We start from the raw sequence: 20,034 nt of genomic DNA, 5'->3' as shown, positions 1-20,034 counted from the left end.
TCCGACCATGCCGAGGCCGCACCGCGACTTTTTTTTTTTTTCCTCTCCGACTGTCCTCCACCGTTTCCGACGACGACGCCTCTATCGCCCTTCCCCGTCCTTCTTGTCCTCTCTCTCTCCCTCCTTCTCTGCCGCCTCCGACGACGACACATCTTCGCCGGCGCCGACAATATGCCGGCACATTCTTACCCTTGCCTGCACACCCCTGCACCTTCCTCGCCACTGACCCTGCCGAGACCGCGTCGTGACTTTTTTTTTTTTCCTCTTCGACTCTCCTCCACTGTATCCGACGACGACGCTTCTCTTGCCCTTCTTCGCCCTTCTCGTCCTCTCCCTCTCCCTCCTCCTCTGCCGCCTCCAACGACGATGCATCTTTGCCGGCGCCGACGCCGGCACCGACACCGTGGAGGTCACTGCGGCACTGCAGCATAAGAGCGGGGGATTCTTAGCGGCATTGTCGCCGGCGCCGTGGAGAGGAGTGACAAAAAAAAATTATAAAAGAAGCAAGAAAAAAAATAAAGATAAAAAAGTATAGAAAAAGAAGGATGGAGATGAAATTGTATCGTTAATTGCAAAAAAAAATTATAAGTTGCACTACTTAAGATGTAAAATACAGCTTTAAGATAAAAATTACACTTTTTAAACAAAAATTACACTCTTTGAAAAATATTTACACTGTTTCTCCTCTTATTGCACTCTTTTAGGTGTAAACTGCACCCACTAAGATAAAAATTACACTCTTTAAACGAAAGTTGCACTGTTTCTCCTCTTATTGCACCATTTCTCCTCTTGTTACACTATTTTTTATCTTAAACTATACTCATTTAAAAGATATTTATACTGTTTCTTCTCTTGTTACACTCTTTTTTCTCTTGTTGCACTATTTCTCCTCTTAGAGGGTGTAGTTTAAGATAAAAATAGTGTAACAAAAGGAGAAATAGTGCAACAAGAGAAGAAACAGTGCAACAAGAGGAGAAACAGTATAAATATCTCTTAAAGGGATGTAGTTTAAGATAAAAAATAGTGTAATAAGAGGAGAAATAGTGCAACAAGAGAAGAAACAGTATAATTTTCGTTTAAAGAGTATAATTTTCATCTTAATGGATATAGTTTACATATGAAAGAGTGCAATAAGAGGAGAAACAGTGTAAATATCTCCCAAAGTGTGTAATTTTTGTTTAAAAAGTGTAATTTTCATCTTAAAGCTGCAATTTACATTATAAGTAATACAAGTTATAATTTTTTTCAGTTAATGATGTAATTTCACCTTCATCCTTCTTTTTCTATATATATATATATTTTTTTGCTTCTTTTATAATTTTTTTGGTCACCCCTCTCTGCCAACGGCCACGGCGCCGGCGACGATGCCGCTAAGGATCCTCCGCTCCGAGGCTGCAACGCCGCGGTGACCTCCACGGTGTCGACACCGGCGCCGAGATGTATCGTCGTCGGAGGCGGCAGAGGAGGAGGAAGAGGGAAAGGACGAGAAAGGCGGAGGAGGGAAAGAGAGGCGTCGTCGTCGGAAAGAGTGGAGGAGAGTCGAAGAGGAAAAAAAAAAAGAACAACGTGGCCTCGGCAGGGTCGGAGGCGAGGAAGGTGCAGGGGTGTGCAGGCGAAGGTAAGGATGCGCCGGCATATTGTCGGCGCCGGCGAAGATGCGTCGTCGTCGGAGGCCGCAGAGAAGGAAGGAGAGGGAGAGGGCGAGAAGGACGGGGAAGGGCGAGAGAGGCGTCGTCGTCGGAAACGATGGAGGAGAGTCGGAGAGGAAAAAAAAAGTCGCGGTGCGGCCTCAGCACGGTCGGAGACGAGGAAAGTGCGGGGGTGTGCGGGCGAAGGTAAGGATGCGCCGGACTAGCCGCCTCTTCCGCCTTCACCGCTCTCTGGGAATAGAAAGAAAAAAAGAACGAAAGAAAAAAAAGATGAGAGAGAAAAAGGTATAAGGATATTTTGATCAGTTTGCTGAAAAAGCGGACCGAATCTGAAAAAATGAAAAAAGTGGCCCGATTTTGTAAAAGCCCAAAATAAGTGAATTTTTTATGCAAATTGGCCTTGTTATTTTTATTAATAAATTAAAACTATACAATTGTACTTTCTACTTTTTATTTTTTGAGTAGTTACATAAATCCTTTAGATAAACACCATGCAAGCACTCTACGATCGCCATTACATGTCAAGTAAAAAAAATAGATGTTTTTTTATTATTGTAATTAGTTAATTTATTCTATCGGTAGATGAATATTTATTTAAAAAATTATCTATAATTCAGTATTCACTATTATTTTATAAAATTTTTTTTAAAAAAAAACAAACACAATATCAAACTAGGCTTTACCTTTCGAATTTCTAAAATCAGTAAATTTAGTTAATTAGGTTACAACTTTTATTATTTCTATTGAAAACCATGTTAAGTTTAAAAGTTTTAATTATTCTTTTGCTTCGGAATAATTCAAATGAAAAAAAAGGAGAGAGAGAGTAGCGGAGGAATGTGAGCTTAAAATAGATTAATGTATTTGTTCCAAAATTGTTTTTTTTTTTTTGAGAGATAAGTAGTACGCTATACGCTTCATTTATTTGATTTAGAAATAAATTTAGATAAAAATATAATCAATTTAGATTTGAACTTAGATTTTGAATATCAATCATTAAATTCTTTGTCACGGGACGGTCAGTCAAAATCATAAATGTTGAGGGTGGTCTAGTTGTACGCAGGTGGGGCCCACGTAAGAGTATGGTCCATTTTGACGGTCGAACGTCAGGGTGCAGTTGCAAGCGAGGGTCAGACCCAGACACAACTTGGGACATCTATTAGTGGGCGTGCGTACGGTGCGAGTCGGGCACACGATTTTAGAATGCGTTGCTGCGGCTCACCTCGACGCTCCCGTGAAATATCAGCCGTCCGATCGGGCCAGTACCCTGCGTTATCGCCGTAGACTTGCGGATCCAGCGATTTGACTTGAGACACTGGGGGAAATAATTTCATGGACCGTGTTCGCCACGTCGTACGTGAACCGACCAGTTAAAGCGTATAGCTCCTCAATTCCACTGCGCTGTGTGGACCGGTCTACGGCTGCCGAACAAAGTCCAGCTACGATTAAAGATGGAAATATTCTCGAAGACTTTTCAATAACGACAGCATTGATTTTAAACTTGTTTTGGTGAAGCAAGAGAGTCACCGCTATTTCCACATTGAAAAGTTGATAAAAATGGAATCTAAACATCAAAATTCATTTTATTTAAGTAAAAAAAATGATAGTATCACATCTATTCAAATAAAATAATTATTTTTTTATGTCAAATTTTACTTGAATTCATTTTTGGAAGAACATAATAATTTTACATTATAAAGCTGTTTAATAGGAATTTCAGTCCAAAATTTTTTTAAAAAAAATCTAAAAGCACTATCTATAGCCTTTAAACTGTTGGAACAATGGCCGCACATAAAATCTGATTGTGATTTAAATCTAACTAAATCTTATTATGAAAATAAATAAATCAACTTACCGATGATCGCTAAATCCAAATAAATACTTAATTGATCCGGAAGCGTGCGAGGCACTGCCTTATGGCGTATTCCTGTCCTTACGTGCGGGATTAATCGGAAATACCACCCCAAGGTATGACCGGAATTCCTCCTCCTACCAGCACGATCGTGAAGGAGGTTGACGGAGACTCTTTCAACACCCGATGATAAAAAAATCAAACAAAATAAAGATAAAATAAGAATTTAAATAATGTTTCTTCTTTTTTTTTCCACTTGGCTCTCTCTCAGTCATTTATATGTCCTAGATAAACAATGCAATCCAATGTATATATATTGTGGAGAGAAAATGGTACGTTGGAAACTTTTCCAACGTTTCCATCGTTCATGCCTTTATATGGCATAAAGGCATGAAATTAATTACATTAATTCATCAAATTAATTAACATAATAAAAGACAATAAATGAGAATAATTATAAAATTAAATAATATTTAGAGATTTTGAATTTTTCACCAACAATTTTCCACAAAATTCAAAATTACAAAATAAGAATTAAACAAACAAATAAATAAATCATCGGGTATTTATACTATGCAATAGGCGAGGTGTCTTTAAGAGACTTAACCCCACTTAGTGTAAATAGTTTTCATCATAAGGAATCGGCGTGAACCAGATCTTGAACTACGTTTCTTTGACCCTGACTTCAACTATTACACACACAGTATAGAATTCTTCGTCGCGGGTCTGTGCGTTAATGGCCATGCACAGTACCTTGATTTTTCATAAGAGTTTCTATGGATAGCCCATTCACATAGCCGCGCCTACATACGGATACTCTTATATAGGCGGTTTTCTCCAGGGATGTGTGTAGAGTCACATCTCGCGAAAATTATCGCCTCGGATCCCATTAAGAGCTATAAGCTCAACCTCAACCGCTACACAGAGCACTACTCACCATAGGGATGGGATTGGAGCTAAAACTCCTTTAAATAAACTGTAGAAAGTGCTCTTTGGCCAATCTACTAGCTTGTTTTTACCACATTGAACCTTCTTCAAGGGATCCCCTATCATAAAGATTGGGTTCCCGCTGCAGGAAGGCCCTTTATGGGCAAAGTCCCATCTCCCTCGATGACTCGAGGACCTTAGTCCTATTCAGGCATTTCGTCAAACAATCTGCAAGATTCTGATCAGATCTGATAAAACTCAAATAACTAACATTATGAAAAATAACTATCTAATAAATTTATGTCAATATAATTTATTTGCCAACTTTAGAATTTACTAAATTATTTTTCAAGATGAACATTAATAGTAAAACAGATAAAATACGAGAGCAATCATAATATCAAAATTTATCAATAGATAAAAGAGTTTCCCCTCACAAGTTCTAAGATACATTAAAACTTAAGATCATGATATTAATCATGTGTCCAGTAGGGTTCTGTTTAACAACAAATAGATGCCCAAACAATTTTAAAAGATAATTTCGAGCAAAATATATAGAATCATACTATTATTTGATGTTACAAACAGAGTATATAAACAATACTGAAACAAAAATAAAAATGATTAAAATTTGGTTTGCTGGTTTGAGCCGGTGGCTATAAGAAGTTTAGCAAACCAGTTGCGGATTCGAATCCCACTGAAAACAATTTTTTTTTTCACCAAAGAGTTTTTACTGTAGCAACAACTCAAAAAACCAAACACAGTAAAATTAATTTTACTGTAGCATTTTTTTTTATAACATGCAAAATCTGTTAAGAAAAGCTACAGTGTTTTTTTTTTTTTTTAATTAAAAACCAGAAAATAGTATATATATATACACACACACGTACGCAAAGAAATCCAACACTAAAAAGTATTTTACTGTAGCAAAATTGTTTAAAATTAATTTTGTGTAGCAAAGCTTTTTTTTTTTTTTAATCACCAAATAAATTATAATTTCAATGGTAAATTAAATAATATACAATTACATGTTAAAGTGCTAATCTCCAAAAATTTTTTATTTGAATGCCAATTATACAAACAAGTTAACAAACAAATTAACAAACAAATTATATACATATAAAATTAATTTAATACGGATTAGTACTCGTTAGATTTCAATCATAATCAAATCGGAATATACGCCTTAGATTGTTATAACAAATACCGCACAGAAATCTGTTTGTGATTAAGGTTCTAACTAATTTTTATTATGAAAATAAATAAATCAACTTACCGATGATCGCTAAATCCAAATAAATATTTAATTGATCCGGAAGCGTGCGAAGCACTACCCTAAGGCGTATTCCCATCCTTACGTGCGGGTTTAACCAGAAATAACACCCCAAGATACGATCGGAATTCCTCCTCCTGCGAGCACGATCGTGAAGGAGGTTGACGGAGACTCTTTCAACACCCGATGATAAAAAAATCAAACAAAATAAAGATAAAATAAGAATTTAAATAATGTTTCTTTTTTTGTTTTTCCACTTGGCTCTCTCTCAGTCATATATATGTCCTAGATGAACAGTGCAATCCAATGTATATATATTGTGGAGAGAGAATGGAACGTTGGAAACTTTTCCAACGTTTCCAACGTTCATGCCTTTATGTGGCATAAAGAATAAATTAATTACATTTAATCCATCAAATTAATTAACATAATAAAAGACAATAAATGAGAATAATTATAAAATTAAATAATATTTAGAGATTTTGAATTTTTTACCAACATAAACTTGGTCATGTAATAATATCAATCTATTTTTTTCGCCTATTTGGAATGCTCAGCTTTATTATTTCGTCAAAATCTCCAACTTGACAATTATTTTTTTTATTTAGATAAATATAGTAAGCTATCAATTTCACATAATGTATCAAAAATTCTAGCTTGATAATGAATTTTTTTAAGATAATGATAGAAATTGAAAATTTCATCAATTTTTTAAAAAATAAACTTGTAATAAATACGTTAAAAAAAACTATGTTTCGAATTTACTGCATTGGTTATCTAAGTACAAAGTCCTTGGTCCATTGTACATAGGCACAATCGATTACGAGTCGGAATGAGAGTTAAATACAACAACATCACGTGTATTGCATGAAATTCAATTATTATTAACATTAAATACATCTCTCAAAAAAAAACATTAAATATGAATATCTTGCATCAAAATATTACATATATTTGTAGATTTTGATATCAATAATGCTACTTTTGCTAATATAAGATAATAAAATTTATAAAAATAACAAAAAAATAAAAAAGAACTAAATAACAACTTTTCATGAATTTATCGTGAATATTTATTTTATATTCTGTCACTACTTAATATATCTTTTAATACAATATTAGATTTTACTTAAAAGACTAAAATAATAAATTTGTCAACAGTAATACAGAAATTAGTGAGAAAAAAAAGTTTAGTGATATATGTAAGAGAAAAACAAAAATAAATCTACAATGCGGTATAAAATATAATTATATAATGATATATTTAAAAAAAGGTATAATATAATAAAAAAATAAAATAAAGTAAAATTAAGTCTAAAAATAATCGGTAATTGAATTAAATTTATATAAAGTATATTCGTCTACATTTGTTTACAGTATTTGTGCTCAGATATTTGACTCACACAAGGTACAAAAGAATATAACTAATTATTATTAATCAAAAAACTAAACTAATGGGGGAATGAGAATTTTTCCTGGGACGCATCGATAAATGCGCCGCCGCAGATACCATAATTGCGTCATAGGAGGTGTCGCCAAAAAGCGCCCCTTTATTTCGTTAAAATATCCGAACAGCCCCTGCTTTTTGGCCCCCCTTTGCAGCCTTGGAGAGGGTCATTATCGTCATTTTAATTTTGCTCGCAGAGTTTCCCACAGCTTATACGTCGCCCACTCATCCCATTCAAACCTGTCCGTGGATCCGTCATCGGACGGTAGCTATTCATTAGAAATTATTCTAAAAAAATACAGAAAAAAATAAAATGCATACGTGTACATAATGTTTAACATCCAAAACTCGTATTTATATATTTTTTAAATTTTCAAGTACTATTTCTTTGATTTCGAAATTTTTTGTTTTATTTATAGATTAAAATATATCAGTTTAGTATTGCGTAATTTTTTTTATTATTTTCTTTACTACTTTTTTTTTGTTAAATTAGTAACAAGGTTAAAATTAAAAAATATTAAAATAAATATTCGATAAATTTAGATGAAATATCTAAAAATTTTTTTATATATTTAGACAAAATTTTAAAGAAGGAGCTGACAAAAAAAGAAAAATAAATTCACATGATACTAGATTAATACACTTTAAATCATAAACTACTGAAGTGAGAAAGTACAAAATCACGAGAGTATTTCAAGTTTACCCTATTTTTTACTAATTTCATGTTTTTTAAAAATTAAAACATTAAATAAGAAATTTGGCTAATATATAAACGAATCTAGCTACTATTCTATTAATAGGATAGAGACCATCGTCCTATCAAGTCATTCTTGATGATAGAGATGCCGAATCGATGATCGGAACCGTTGAAGTTGATCTAGAGTATTTGAAATATCTAGAAACTAAATTTCAGAAATTTTAAAATCATTTATATGGTGATTAAAGGATCGTAAAATTGATAATTTTTTATGACCTATATAAGCTGTTTGCTTATTTAATGGTGTAGAGCAATCCAAACTGTTTAAATTTTTGATAGAAAATTCTTTACACTATTTAAATAATATTTGATAATTCAGATCATGATTTGAGAAAGTTCAATCTCTATTTTAAGAAAATTATTCATTTATGATCGTTCATTTTTTCGACTCTTAGATAGACTTGATAATGATTTTTAAAAATTATAAAATTCGGTTTTTAAATATTTTTTATAGTGTAGATCAATTTCAACGGTGCTAATTATCAACTTGGAGTGTCGATTATTCAAAACGACTTAATAGGATAATGGTCCCAATTCTATTAATAGGATAGTAGCCAGACTCTATATAAACTGAGTATGCACTAAAATAAAATAGTGATATAATAAATCGATGAATAATCATAAATAAATTATATTATTTTAAATAGTGAAAGGCTTAGCTTTCGTTGTGATTAGGAAAAAGGCATCGCGAAACGTTGCCGAAATTTCCGGAAACAAAAACTTTGGAACGCGGTTGGTCGTGGGCATTTTCGTCATTTCAGCCGGATGGAGGGTCAGGCATTGTCAGCTCAGTCCTGTCCGAGCGTCCTCCGATCAGTCGCGCGAAATTGAGGTTTCGCATCCGCTCGCATTGAGCTCTCGAAATGACCAAAATACCCACCATTATGCCCGAGATCGTGGTACTCCCGTAGGGGCGTTTCGGTAGTTTCGGGGAGTAAGACAAAGCTGGAAGCCCAGTGGTGGTGGGGCCCACACATTTGACACGACGTGGACGTGGTGGACGTGGACGTGGCTGAAGCGACTCCGGTCCCGATGATTGGACGGCCCGAATCATGCGGATCGATTCGGGATCGAACCCCTAATTCACGCTCGGAAATTTTTTGACAGGCACCCGAGTGTACGCAAGAGTGTCGCGAATACAAACTTTAGTTTAAGAGGTAGGAAAATGGAATGAGATGTAATTTTGTATAAATTATTTTGATTAAGTATGATTAAATTTGGTGGATAAAGAGTTATCAGATTCGATTAATTATTATTTAGTTAATAGTAATTTTACACTATCACCTACACCGTCCTACCCAGAAAATAAAAAAAAATGTTTTTTTTAAAATATTTGGATTAAGTAAAAATTATATCATGGTTCGTAATCCAACTTAACTGCGTCAGAAAATGTTGCACAACTCCTTTCTCAAATGCCTTGCTTGTGTTAGATCAGAGTCTCGCTTCGACTCAAGGTTAGCTGGGATTGCGCAATGAGACTCAAATGCTTTCTTACTGGGACAAAGAAGAGTGCTTGTTTAATTTGTCTAGCTTTTACGCAATTGGTAGTCATTAGTAGGGATGAAAATGAATCAGATATGAATTAGATAGTGCCTAACCGGTATTCATATTTTTTTAATTGAATCTGGATCCCAATATGAATTTGGTGCTATTAATTTTTCTGCCATTTGATTAAAAGATGTGCGGTTAGGATGATACGAGCCCTCTAGAGTTGAATTAGTGGTTGGTTGAATAGTATAATCGAACGGATGAAAATAATGAAAGAGGTGAACCTATCGGTAAAAAACTTGATAGCACCAAATGTTTCGTGCTATCGATAGTATTCCAGCTGGATTCTATATATATATAGAGAGAGAGAGAGAGAGACAAAGTTGAGTTAGAATACTCTCAAAAGCACCAAGAGAGTAGTGCTTTTGAGTTTTTAGCTATTGGCTGGAGAGATGTAAGGTTGGAATGACGATGGTAGGTGGTAGTAGGTGGAACATTGTTTAATCCAAGAGCTATTAGTAATCAAGGAGTAGATCCAAGGGTTAGAAACCTATAAGCATCGATTAAGGGGTTGGTGCTTTTAAAAGTATTATAGCTCAACTCTCTCTCTCTCTCTCTATATATATAGTAGGTTTTGTAATGCTATTAGAAGCTTGGAAGTCTTTATGCTCCTAAGCCGTTTTCAATAATGTGACTTTCGACGATCAGCTCCGTTAAACTTGATAAAGCATATTTGAAGTATCTAGAAAACAAATTGTGCTATTTTTTGATATCATTTTTCTGACGATCGAAAGGGTTTAAAATCAATAATTTTTAATGATTGATATATATTATTTATAAGTTTAACTGTATAGAAGTATTCGAATCAAATGAAATTTTAATAAAAAATTCTTTGTACTATTTACTACAAGATCAATATCTCTGATAAAAAATTTTACTGCTATATCATCACTTTTTATAAGATTTTTATTTTCAGCCGTTGATTTTGAACAATTCCGATCACTATATAAATGATATAAAAAATCACAAAATTTATTTTCTAAATACTTCAAATATACTAGATCAAGTCTAACGGAACTGATCATTGATTCGAAAGCTCTATTATAAAAAACGACTTAGAAGCACAAAAACCTCCATACTCCTAATAGCACACAAAATCTACTATATATATATATATTTAAAATTTTATAAAAATGAAGGAAAATTAGGTACGGAATCAACGAGAGTTTTATATATTGAAAATATATTAAAATTAATTTTAGATTTAGATAATTTGACTCTGAATCCGGGAAAAATAGTGAATCCGAATCTAAATCGAAGATCCAAAAAAGAAAAAAAATCTAAGTCGAAATCCAAATCCAAATCCCAATTGGGTACTAAAATTACAATCTCTTTTTCAGATTTGATATGGGTTCGGGTCGGATATTAATCGATCCATCAAAGTGTAAAGCTCACACAAAAGGTGAAACGCTCGCGGGGGTTTCAATTCCAGCAAGAGTAGAATACAGTGTAGAATGCAAATTTTAGTTCATGATAGATTACAATTTCAAATTAAAATAACATATTTTTTGTACTCCCATGAAAGGGGTAAAATATTTTTTCTAAAATATACTATTTATTCCGGAGGAAGAGAAAATGTAGAAAAAGAGAAAAAAAAGAAAAGAAAAGAGAAATCGCAATCTCTCTCCCTCAGTCTCTACTGGTCTACTGGAAGAGAAATGGAGCTTTTTAGACGGGAAAAGAAGGTCGCTTCTGCTTTCTATGTACTTCATGATTTTTTCTTTAATTCTGTTTTCGCTCCTTTTTTTTTAATTTTTTTTTTCTTACACATATTTAAATGCTCTCAATAGTGCTCTCTAACTGTTTGTCAAATTGACTTCTTAGGTTTGTATATGGAAAATGCTCTGATCTTCTATAGCATCATTATGCGTGCTTTACATGTTTGCAAATTTGATAACATTTTCATATCTCTGCTCAAATATCTAATTTGTATCGATTACATGAAGTTGCTGCATATGTTCAGATCTTCTTACATGTATTGATCTTATTGTTTCTGTATGCATTTTATCTGACATGTTAATCGTGCTCCATACTTTGATCTCTTTGATATTAAATCAGCAAAACAGTGCAAATTTGGTGCAGATCATCTTATGAACTAAAACTTGTCAACTAGTGATGCAATGAAGATTCTGAACGGTTGCAATCTTTGCCAAATTTATACTAGTACAAACTATTTTACATGAATTATATCAAAAAAATAAAAGAAAATTTTGATTAGTATCTGCACCACTTGAGCAATCCTCGCTGCATTGATGCGGTGGGAAATACCCCTTTATCTCCTCTGGAAGTTGAATACTCTGATGGAGAAGGCGAAGACGAAAGCAAAGAGCAGAGTGAAACCGATGATGGCGACGGCCACCACACCCAAGAAGTCGTGCCTGAACCCAAAATACCGGTCGATGAAATCTTTCACTTTTTCTCCATTTTCCATTTCATTCGCGTAGTCCCCAAATTGCGAAGCCACGAGCCCGTATAAGGTCCATGCGATCGGACATGCCCAAGAATACCATCTCCACCATATTGGAATCCTCTGTAACCACCCATAAAATAACTTTTAGCACTTTAACTATACTAAGTTTAGATACATCATTGGTGTGTTGTGGAAACCCCCTTACAATATCACAAATTTCAGTTTGGTAAAATGTAGGTTTTGAAATATCGGCGGCAGTGTGGAAAATATGATATTTATAGGTGCTTTCACACCAATTAGCATAAAGATTATATACCAAAGAGGGTTGGGTAGGACTTACTGGTCGAGGAATTATAAAGCCGGCGAAGATATTCCAAATGGCATAGAATGCAGTAGAGACTATGGCGGCTATATCGCTGTTTGGTGTCATGGCGACCGCCATCATGCCGTAGAAGGTGAAGTACATGAACGTGAAGAACACGAAGAAGAGATACCAGAGGAATTTCTCGGCTGTCCAGTCGAAGCCAATGAAACTGTAGACGATGAGCCCGTATATGACACTTTGAAGGAAAATGTGTGGAATCTCAATAAGAACCTGCATGCGTTCGGCTAAAGTTAGAACACTGGCAATAAGCTGAACTTTAAGGGTAGTTTTAGATATTGTTTAGTTTACTTACCTGTGCAAATGCGTACGGAAAAGCTGAGTACATCCCGGCAGCTTTTTCTCTGTAGAAAACCGTTCTCTCAACATCCACAATTGGCTGCACAGTTTGGCCATTCTGTATACCGATGAAGAGAACAGCAGCATACATGGATCCCAATGAATTAAACAAATCTTGGCGCTTGGTTCTAAAATATTTCCAAAGATTTGATTTGTTAGAATTGTTATTGATAATTGAAGAACTTTAATTTGTGCGTCATAGAAAGAATCGCTATTTATTTTAACTAGGTTAGTTACTTACACTTTTTTTCCTAATCTCCAGAAAATGGTACCAAATATGAGGGCAATTACAGTGGTGAAGAAAATTCTGGTGGCAGTGTACGAAGGATTACGCCAGTAAGATTTGTGCTGCTTCCACAGGCAAGCCATGCATTGCGTGAGGAATGGCTGCGAGTATTTGGTTGGGAAGAAAAGGTCTTTTGAACCTGGGGGAGGGTTACTTAGTTCACTGATCAAAGCTTTGTTTCTCCTGCAGCAATAAGTGATTATTAGTTTAGGCAATGAATTGATACTGGCGATTATCAGTCATGAAGAATGCGCATTATTACCTGTAGAGATCAGAATTTCTGTATATTTCTGCAAAGTTAATCCCCAAAATTTCTTCCTGGGCCAGGGTAGTCACCTCTAACATCCACGTTGCTGGGTTGTACCCATCCTTTATTCTTTTTACTCCTTCAATTCCCTGGATTTAGCAGTGCAATTAATGCCGATGATATGAGTATTAACGTCATCGCATTAAATAAGAAAGAAACCAGTTCAATAGTTTTGTTATATAAGTTATCCCTACCTCAAAGTAGTTGATCAGATGGCATGAATTACGCCCTACGGGCCCAACATATATTTCTTCTCCTCCTCTTTTCATTAGGAATAGCTGCAATGGTGCAAGAAAAGAAATATGAGTACCAGTATGAACATGCTAAGGTATCTTGAAATTCTTTTCTCAATTACAGTGGCCCACCTCGTCGAAAGCTTCAAAGATGTCGATGCTGGGCTGGTGGATTGTACATACAACTGTTCTGCCTGTATCAACAGTGTTTCTCACGGTTCTCATTACAATTGCAGCTGCCCTTGCATCTAATCCGGAAGTTGGTTCATCCATGAATATGATCGATGGATTAGCAACAAGCTCAACAGCAATTGTGAGCCTCTTTCTCTGTTCAGTTGATAAGCCATTTACTCCGGGCAATCCAACTAGTGCGCCCCTCAGAGAAGTAAGCTCCACTAGTTCCATGACCTCCTCAATGAACATCTGTAAAGACACGAGCTTTAATAAATAAGCTTCAATAAAAGCAAAATTTTGAACACTTTAACTCAATTTGATGTCATCAACTAATGTTCTTGATGACCGAACTACTCGTTTGTCTTTTTAGATTTTCAAAACTTTTGCCTAATGCTGAATTTTCTAGCCATGCCAAATTTAGCCCAAGTGCTCAACTTGTAACTATCCTAATATCAGCTCAACGAACCTTTCTTGTTTCAGAGTCAACTTCAGTGGGTAGGCGAAGCCACGCGGAGTAAAGAAGGGATTCATAGACTGTGACATGTGGGGAGTGAATATCATTTTGTTCACAATATCCTGCGACCCGAGCAAATGTTTCCTGTTTTTTGGGATACCCAGATATGCAAATATTTCCTTCTATATAACCTCCAGTTTTCCGCCCTGCCAATACATCCATTAGTGTTGTCTTTCCTGCTCCGCTTACTCCCATTAAAGCTGTAAGAACTCCTGGCCTGAAGGCTCCACTGACTCCCTTTAGCAGTACTAGACGGTCATCCATCACACCTTTGTCTTTCATTTCCTGCGAGGAAAGGTTTTCATATTTATTTCTTAGCGTTTTATATTTTCACAAAATAACAAAAGGATATTTGGTGATTTTCGAGGTTACTATACCTGAGGCATGTCAACAGAGTATTTAATGTTGTCAAAGGTGATTGAAAGAGGAGAAAATGGAAGCACCATTCCCTTTTTCTTGTTCTCAGCTGCAATAATTTGACCACCTCTTCCTACATTTTATGTCAATTCATCAGGATGTCACGGACAGTTCTCTGAAAATGGGAACTTTTTACATTTATCCCTGAAAAATTATCTGTTTGCATATGTATCTCTGTAACAATTTAAAATGTAAGAAACTACGTTTTTGAAGGCATACATGAAGTTCAGACTTTGTATGCAAATAGATAATTTTGCAGATTCATATATGTATTCTGAATGATGCTTGCTAATTTTGCAGGTGCACATATGTATTCCAAATGATGTTGCTTGAGAGTTGAGACTAACCTTCTGATAATACTGGCTTAGAAGAGTCAGCTCCGGCCGGTAACAGCTCAACAGTTTCTCCTGTTCTATTTGCATGTTTCTCCCTAAGCGTCTCTTCAGATATTACTGTTTGACCTTTTCCAAGTGCTATAGGTATTAAACAAGAAATTAGCACTAGAAGATACAGAATTTACAGCAACTGAAGGATATACAATCGATCAAGTGAATACTCACGGTCAAGCCAGTCGAGGAAGAGAACAAAGAGGATGTTGAAGAGGAAAATATATCCAAGCAATGCACCGACTCCAATCCAATACCAGTTAGAATCCACAAAGATCCCACGAGCTTTTAGTATTTGGACTCCTAGTGTGTCATTGCTTGCTGTTGCATTGACAACCTACAATAAAATTAGTTAATTTTATTTTTTCTTTGGAAAAAAAACAATCATTTTTTATTTTGCAATTTGGATTTTTTTTTGGGGCAACTTTGGACCAAAATCTCATTTATAAACTGATTTTCTTGCTCTCCTTTTGACGAATACATGCATCAGTTAGGATATTTGGTCCATACTCCATACACACATGCTTTGGTCCAAAATGACGAACAATGAAAGTAAATCAAAGTTGCAAAATCGAAAATATGTCTATTCCTTAAGCGAAATGGCCTTGTGACATATAAAGCTATTTCAGTTCAATAATGAACAACCTTTTGCCAGCTATGTCCAAGGAACTCGTTCACAGCAACTGCATTCTGAGCATACATCAAAGGAGAGGACCAATATCCCCATATCCACCATTTCTTTATATCCTCTGCAGAAAAATTGTTTAAGAGGTCAGTTTTCGCATCATGAAGTAGACTAAAAAAGCTATTCTTTGAAGTATAAGCTCTTTCAGTTTAAACTTCTTTCAGACCTCGTGATATGAGGAAACCACCGAGAATCAGAAGCACAAGCTGTGCAAAGGAGCCAAATGTATCTGCCACAACCATTTCCCTTCCAACTGCCGCAAGAAGCCGGAAAAGCCCGGAGGCCATCTGGCTTATCAATACCAAAAGCAGATAATGCCTGAAAAACCTGCATGATAATAAAGGCTATAGTTATTGAGGAGAATCTATGAGAAAGAGAATTCAGAAGTTCGAATACCCAACTATCTTTCTCCTCTCTCTAACCTTTCTATATTTGGATCGAAGCCGATGACATAATAAGTCATGAGAATCCAAACAGCACACTCCAAAAATGATATGGGGATTTTCAGAATCCATGTGGGTAGTGCATAAGCCCATGATGGATAGAACAAGAGGTCTCTTTGCTTGTAGAATATGGGCAGTTTTGCAATACTCATTGCAAGTTCAACGAATCCATTGAATAGATGGGTAACTAAACCAAGAAACATGGCACCCAGGTAGATGACTCCATCCTCCACTGATCGGCGGTGCATTTTGGTTCGCAGAAAGACGGTCATTGCAATCGTTCCGAGGATTATAAGCTGGCACGAACATGAATGGAAAATGTTAGAAGCTCTCAAGGTAATATGAGAATTTTAAGGACAAATTAGCCCTTTAAACATGAAAAAAAGCATAGTTATCCCTATTGCTTTTCGGCCTACTCACCTGGACTACTTTGAAGATATACACAAATGAGTTCCTCTTCATTAGCAGCCATTCTCTTGAGGTGCAAGCTTTCAATAGCTCCATCTTGCTAATGCCGTATTTGGATGTTGTTAATGCAGCAGGGTGGTTTCTCCTTCTGTCGAAGGGGGTGCTGAGCTCTTCCCCCAGCTTGCGGCCAACGTGAAACGATTGAAACGCTTCTGCAAACTCATTGACTGAAACATACCTGTATGGTTCGTCTTTGCTTGCCCAGTACTGATGTTGATCCTTCCTTGACGTGACCTGCATTTCGATGTAAGAGAAGTCATTCTCGAAGGACAATAACAGTCTGTGTGAAGAAACAATATATTTTTTTTAAACTAATAAGAGAATATTTATTAAAGTTTGATTCTACTGGGTTTTTAAGTATCGGAGCTCTTACATATACATCCCGACAAAATCATTTATCTATATGCACACCTCGAAAAATTTGAAGTTAATGTGCACCTCATGGGAGTGCAGTTTCTTACAAAAATACCTTTTCTAGGTCAAAGAGTAATCAAAATCATGGGGAAATTTCTAATCCTATTGGAAAAGGTTCTTTAGAGGGATACATTTGTCCGAGTACAAAGGTGTATACATAGGCATTATGTTTTCAAAGGGGATATATATGAATTTACTTTTTGTAGGCTGTCTGTGTGTGTGTGCGTGTGTGTATTAATAGATAATTTTGCAGGGATATATGTTTGTCTTAAAATATCTCTTAGTTACAAATGCAGCTAATGTTCTCACTTCTTGCAAGAAATCTGCGATGCCCTTCCTTTCGGGACATTTGAAGCCCATTTCTTCGAAGAATTCAAGGACGTTCTCTCGAGGACCTTGATACACAATTTGGCCCTCGGAAAGCAGGAGGATGTCGTCGAAGAGGTCATAAGTCTCTGGAGCAGGCTGAAGTAAAGCAATCAACGCAGTCCCTCCGAGAATGTGAACTGATTGCCTTATGGAGTTAACAATCTGGTAAGTCGTGGAGCTGTCAAGACCAGTGGAGATCTCATCCATAAAAAGTGCTTTAGCTGGTCCCACAAGCATTTCACCTGCGTAAACCATTTGTTTTTATTGTGATGTTGTTTTCATTAAATTAAAAAACTGATTGATTCCAACTTATTTAGTTATCCTTTTCATTTTTCTTGCCTTATTTATACCTGTTGTAACACGCTTCTTTTGTCCTCCAGAGATGCCTCTTATCATCGCATCTCCTACCATAGTATCTGCACAGATTTCCAGTCCCAAAATCTGCAAAAAAAAAAAAAAATAAAAAATCAGATGAATATTTGGTTGTTGTTTAGTTATTTTCTATTTGGATAAATAATATTTTTCCAGAACTTACTTTCAGAATGTAATCAGTAACCACACTCTCCTGGCCTTTTACAGATATAGCCTGTGGATGCACCAGCCGAGAACAAACACAAGTATTAGTAAGTCCATAATTACTGTATCCTTGCAATTACTGCATAAACCTGAAGGATTTGAACTTGAAAATTTCAAAGTTTTCTTCATGGTTCAATCCAACAGAACTTCTAACGCAAGAATGGAGGCGTGAAATTTTTTAGCATCCTTTTACCTTCATGTACATATCGATGTCGGGATCTGGTTTAATGTTTGCTTCCTTTTCTCTTCTTGATAACTCAGCAAGCATATCTGTGCATAATTGCGAATATATTGCATGAGAACAGTAAGTAAAATCTGTTTTTTCTGAACTTATCCTGTAAAAACCTACCATAACGAGTTCCGACTCCTTGACATCTTGCAGAGAATGCCAACGTCTCCCTGACCGTCATTTCCCCGATGTGGAGATCGTGCTGGCCAATGTAAGCTGACGTCCTTTGAGGGACGAACTCATCCATGTCATAACCGTTGTAAGTCACTCTGCCTGAAACCTGTTATTTTTGTTGAATAAAAGTTATTAGGTTGAATTTTAACAATGCAATTAACCTCAATTGAGCAAATAATGGAAATATGGAAAGAACGACGACATTGGTTCAGCGGTGCTTTATTTGTTAAAATTACCTTTAGAGTTGAATCAAGCTCTCCTGCCAAAGCTAAAAGTAAGGTGGTTTTCCCCGAGCCTGGCGGGCCGAGAAGTAGAGTCATTCTGAGAACAATAAGTTTTCAGTCATAGTTCCGTCAAGATCGTGGAAACCGATTTGATATTCATATGATAGAATCAGCTAAAACTCAAAAAGTATTTCCTACCTGCAAGGTCTGATGATTCCACTTATGTCATGAAGGATTGAGATTGGTCTTTTTCCAGTCGGAAATATATGAAGGTTACTTAATACATCCTGAGCAGCACGCAATACACTTCACTCAGCAAACAAGAAGCTTGAGAATATCTCGTTAAGGGGTTTGATGTTTTAACTGCTGATTTACCATTATTTTGTTGTAGAAGAAATTGGTAAATGTTGGAACGCCGCGGTTTCCGACGTAAGCTTCAGCATCAATATTCAGGTGCTCGAACCGGACTTCAATTGTCGGATTATCAATCCCAACGCTGCAGCAAACATCCGTAAGTCGCGCAAATAATTAATAAGAAATATAAATGGCTCCTTTGTGGCCTAGTTGTCGAAACAGCTTCTCCATTTCAAGAAATTCGAGAATAAGTAGTTGGCACATAAAAAAGCTAGAATTTTTTTGCCGTTGCAAAAGTAGAAACTCCAATTTAAAACCTTGGATTTTTTGTCGTAGTAGACAATTGTTAGGAAGCTTTTTAATGAAAAAGTTGTTATTAACTCGTTCGGAAAATATACATATGCTGTAAGACAACACTTCATTGTACACGAACAAGCCTATAGAGGTGATATACGAGTAGATATATAATAATTAGGAAGAAAACAAGGTTTACGTACCGTTCCATTCGGTTCCTTAGCTTCAGAAGGAATCTCTCGTTATCTTCCTCTGCAGTTCTCATCAACCTCTCGAGCAGGTTCTTCCTCTCCTGAAGGCCGAGTCCCAGAATGTCTACTTCTTGCACCACCCCGCCTTCCCCCCCGGCCGTGAGTATCCCTTTCCGCATGCGATCGTAGGTAGGAAGCTTCTCGATCGCGGCCCACTTCAACGCCTCCTCGTCATCCTCCTCCCTAACCGACCTGCCGAATACGTCGCTCGCAGTCGACGACCGCCATGACGAGACGGTGCGCCGCATGCTTCCTCGCATGCTTCCCCGCATGCTCCCTGCAGCACTTCCAATTCTATAGTTCTCCATTTCTGAATTAACGTGGTCTAATCGCGGGTCCCCGAGATCTCGATACGAAGATCAGGAAATGCTTCGTCTCAGAAGCTTAGAAGTTCGAAGATAGCAAACACCGGAACATGGCCTCTGCTGCTGCTGCTTCTGCTGCTTCTTTCTTCAGGTTCTGCTTACCGCGGCTCGGTGGAGAGATTCAAGGGGGATGATCGATCCTAGTTTGTTAACGACGGTGGGAACAATGTGGAGACGGAGATTGGAATGGGGTTTTATTTATTTATATATGCATGGTAAATTTGTCTCGCTATGAGTAATTCTTTAATTCATTATAGTATGAGATTGTCGTTGCCTTGTTGTGTCCGCGG

At 36.2% G+C, this 20,034-nt stretch overlaps 2 protein-coding genes and 1 long non-coding RNA gene across 3 annotated transcripts; 1 reads left to right on the top strand and 2 right to left on the bottom strand.

Annotated features, from left to right (window-relative positions):
- LOC109710411 lies at window positions 10,674-15,365 on the top strand. Its single transcript, XR_002216348.1, has 4 exons — window positions 10,674-11,135; window positions 12,844-13,792; window positions 14,062-14,898; window positions 14,992-15,365. It is a non-coding gene; the product is annotated as an uncharacterized LOC109710411 (long non-coding RNA).
- LOC109710409 (ABC transporter G family member 39-like) lies at window positions 11,576-18,991 on the bottom strand. The gene is given in 24 exon segments (XM_020232949.1): window positions 11,576-11,785; window positions 11,788-11,980; window positions 12,201-12,455; window positions 12,538-12,709; window positions 12,823-13,050; window positions 13,130-13,263; window positions 13,369-13,452; window positions 13,540-13,830; window positions 14,048-14,380; window positions 14,473-14,585; window positions 14,860-14,985; window positions 15,073-15,235; window positions 15,544-15,647; window positions 15,750-15,910; window positions 16,006-16,322; window positions 16,447-16,728; window positions 17,218-17,519; window positions 17,628-17,718; window positions 17,813-17,863; window positions 18,047-18,123; window positions 18,203-18,362; window positions 18,493-18,577; window positions 18,679-18,767; window positions 18,856-18,991. Coding segments are annotated over 24 exon segments (3,960 nt in total). The 5' UTR covers window positions 18,859-18,991; the 3' UTR covers window positions 11,576-11,639.
- Window positions 19,236-19,886, bottom strand: LOC109710410 (pleiotropic drug resistance protein TUR2-like). The gene has a single exon (XM_020232950.1). It carries the CDS (start codon window positions 19,685-19,687, stop codon window positions 19,253-19,255), a length of 435 nt encoding a protein of 144 aa, XP_020088539.1. The 5' UTR covers window positions 19,688-19,886; the 3' UTR covers window positions 19,236-19,252.

Source organism: Ananas comosus, linkage group 5 (genome assembly GCF_001540865.1).
Source record: "Ananas comosus cultivar F153 linkage group 5, ASM154086v1, whole genome shotgun sequence".
In the NCBI taxonomy this organism is placed as follows: Eukaryota; Viridiplantae; Streptophyta; class Magnoliopsida; order Poales; family Bromeliaceae; genus Ananas; species Ananas comosus.
The sequence above is the reverse complement of the archived record's forward strand: the minus strand, read 5'-3'. Positions and strand labels throughout refer to the sequence as shown.

Coding starts and splice junctions, on each gene's coding strand:
- LOC109710410 (XM_020232950.1), bottom strand. CDS start 19,687: ATGGAGAACTATAGAATTGGAAGTGCTGCAGGGAGCATGCGGGGAAGC.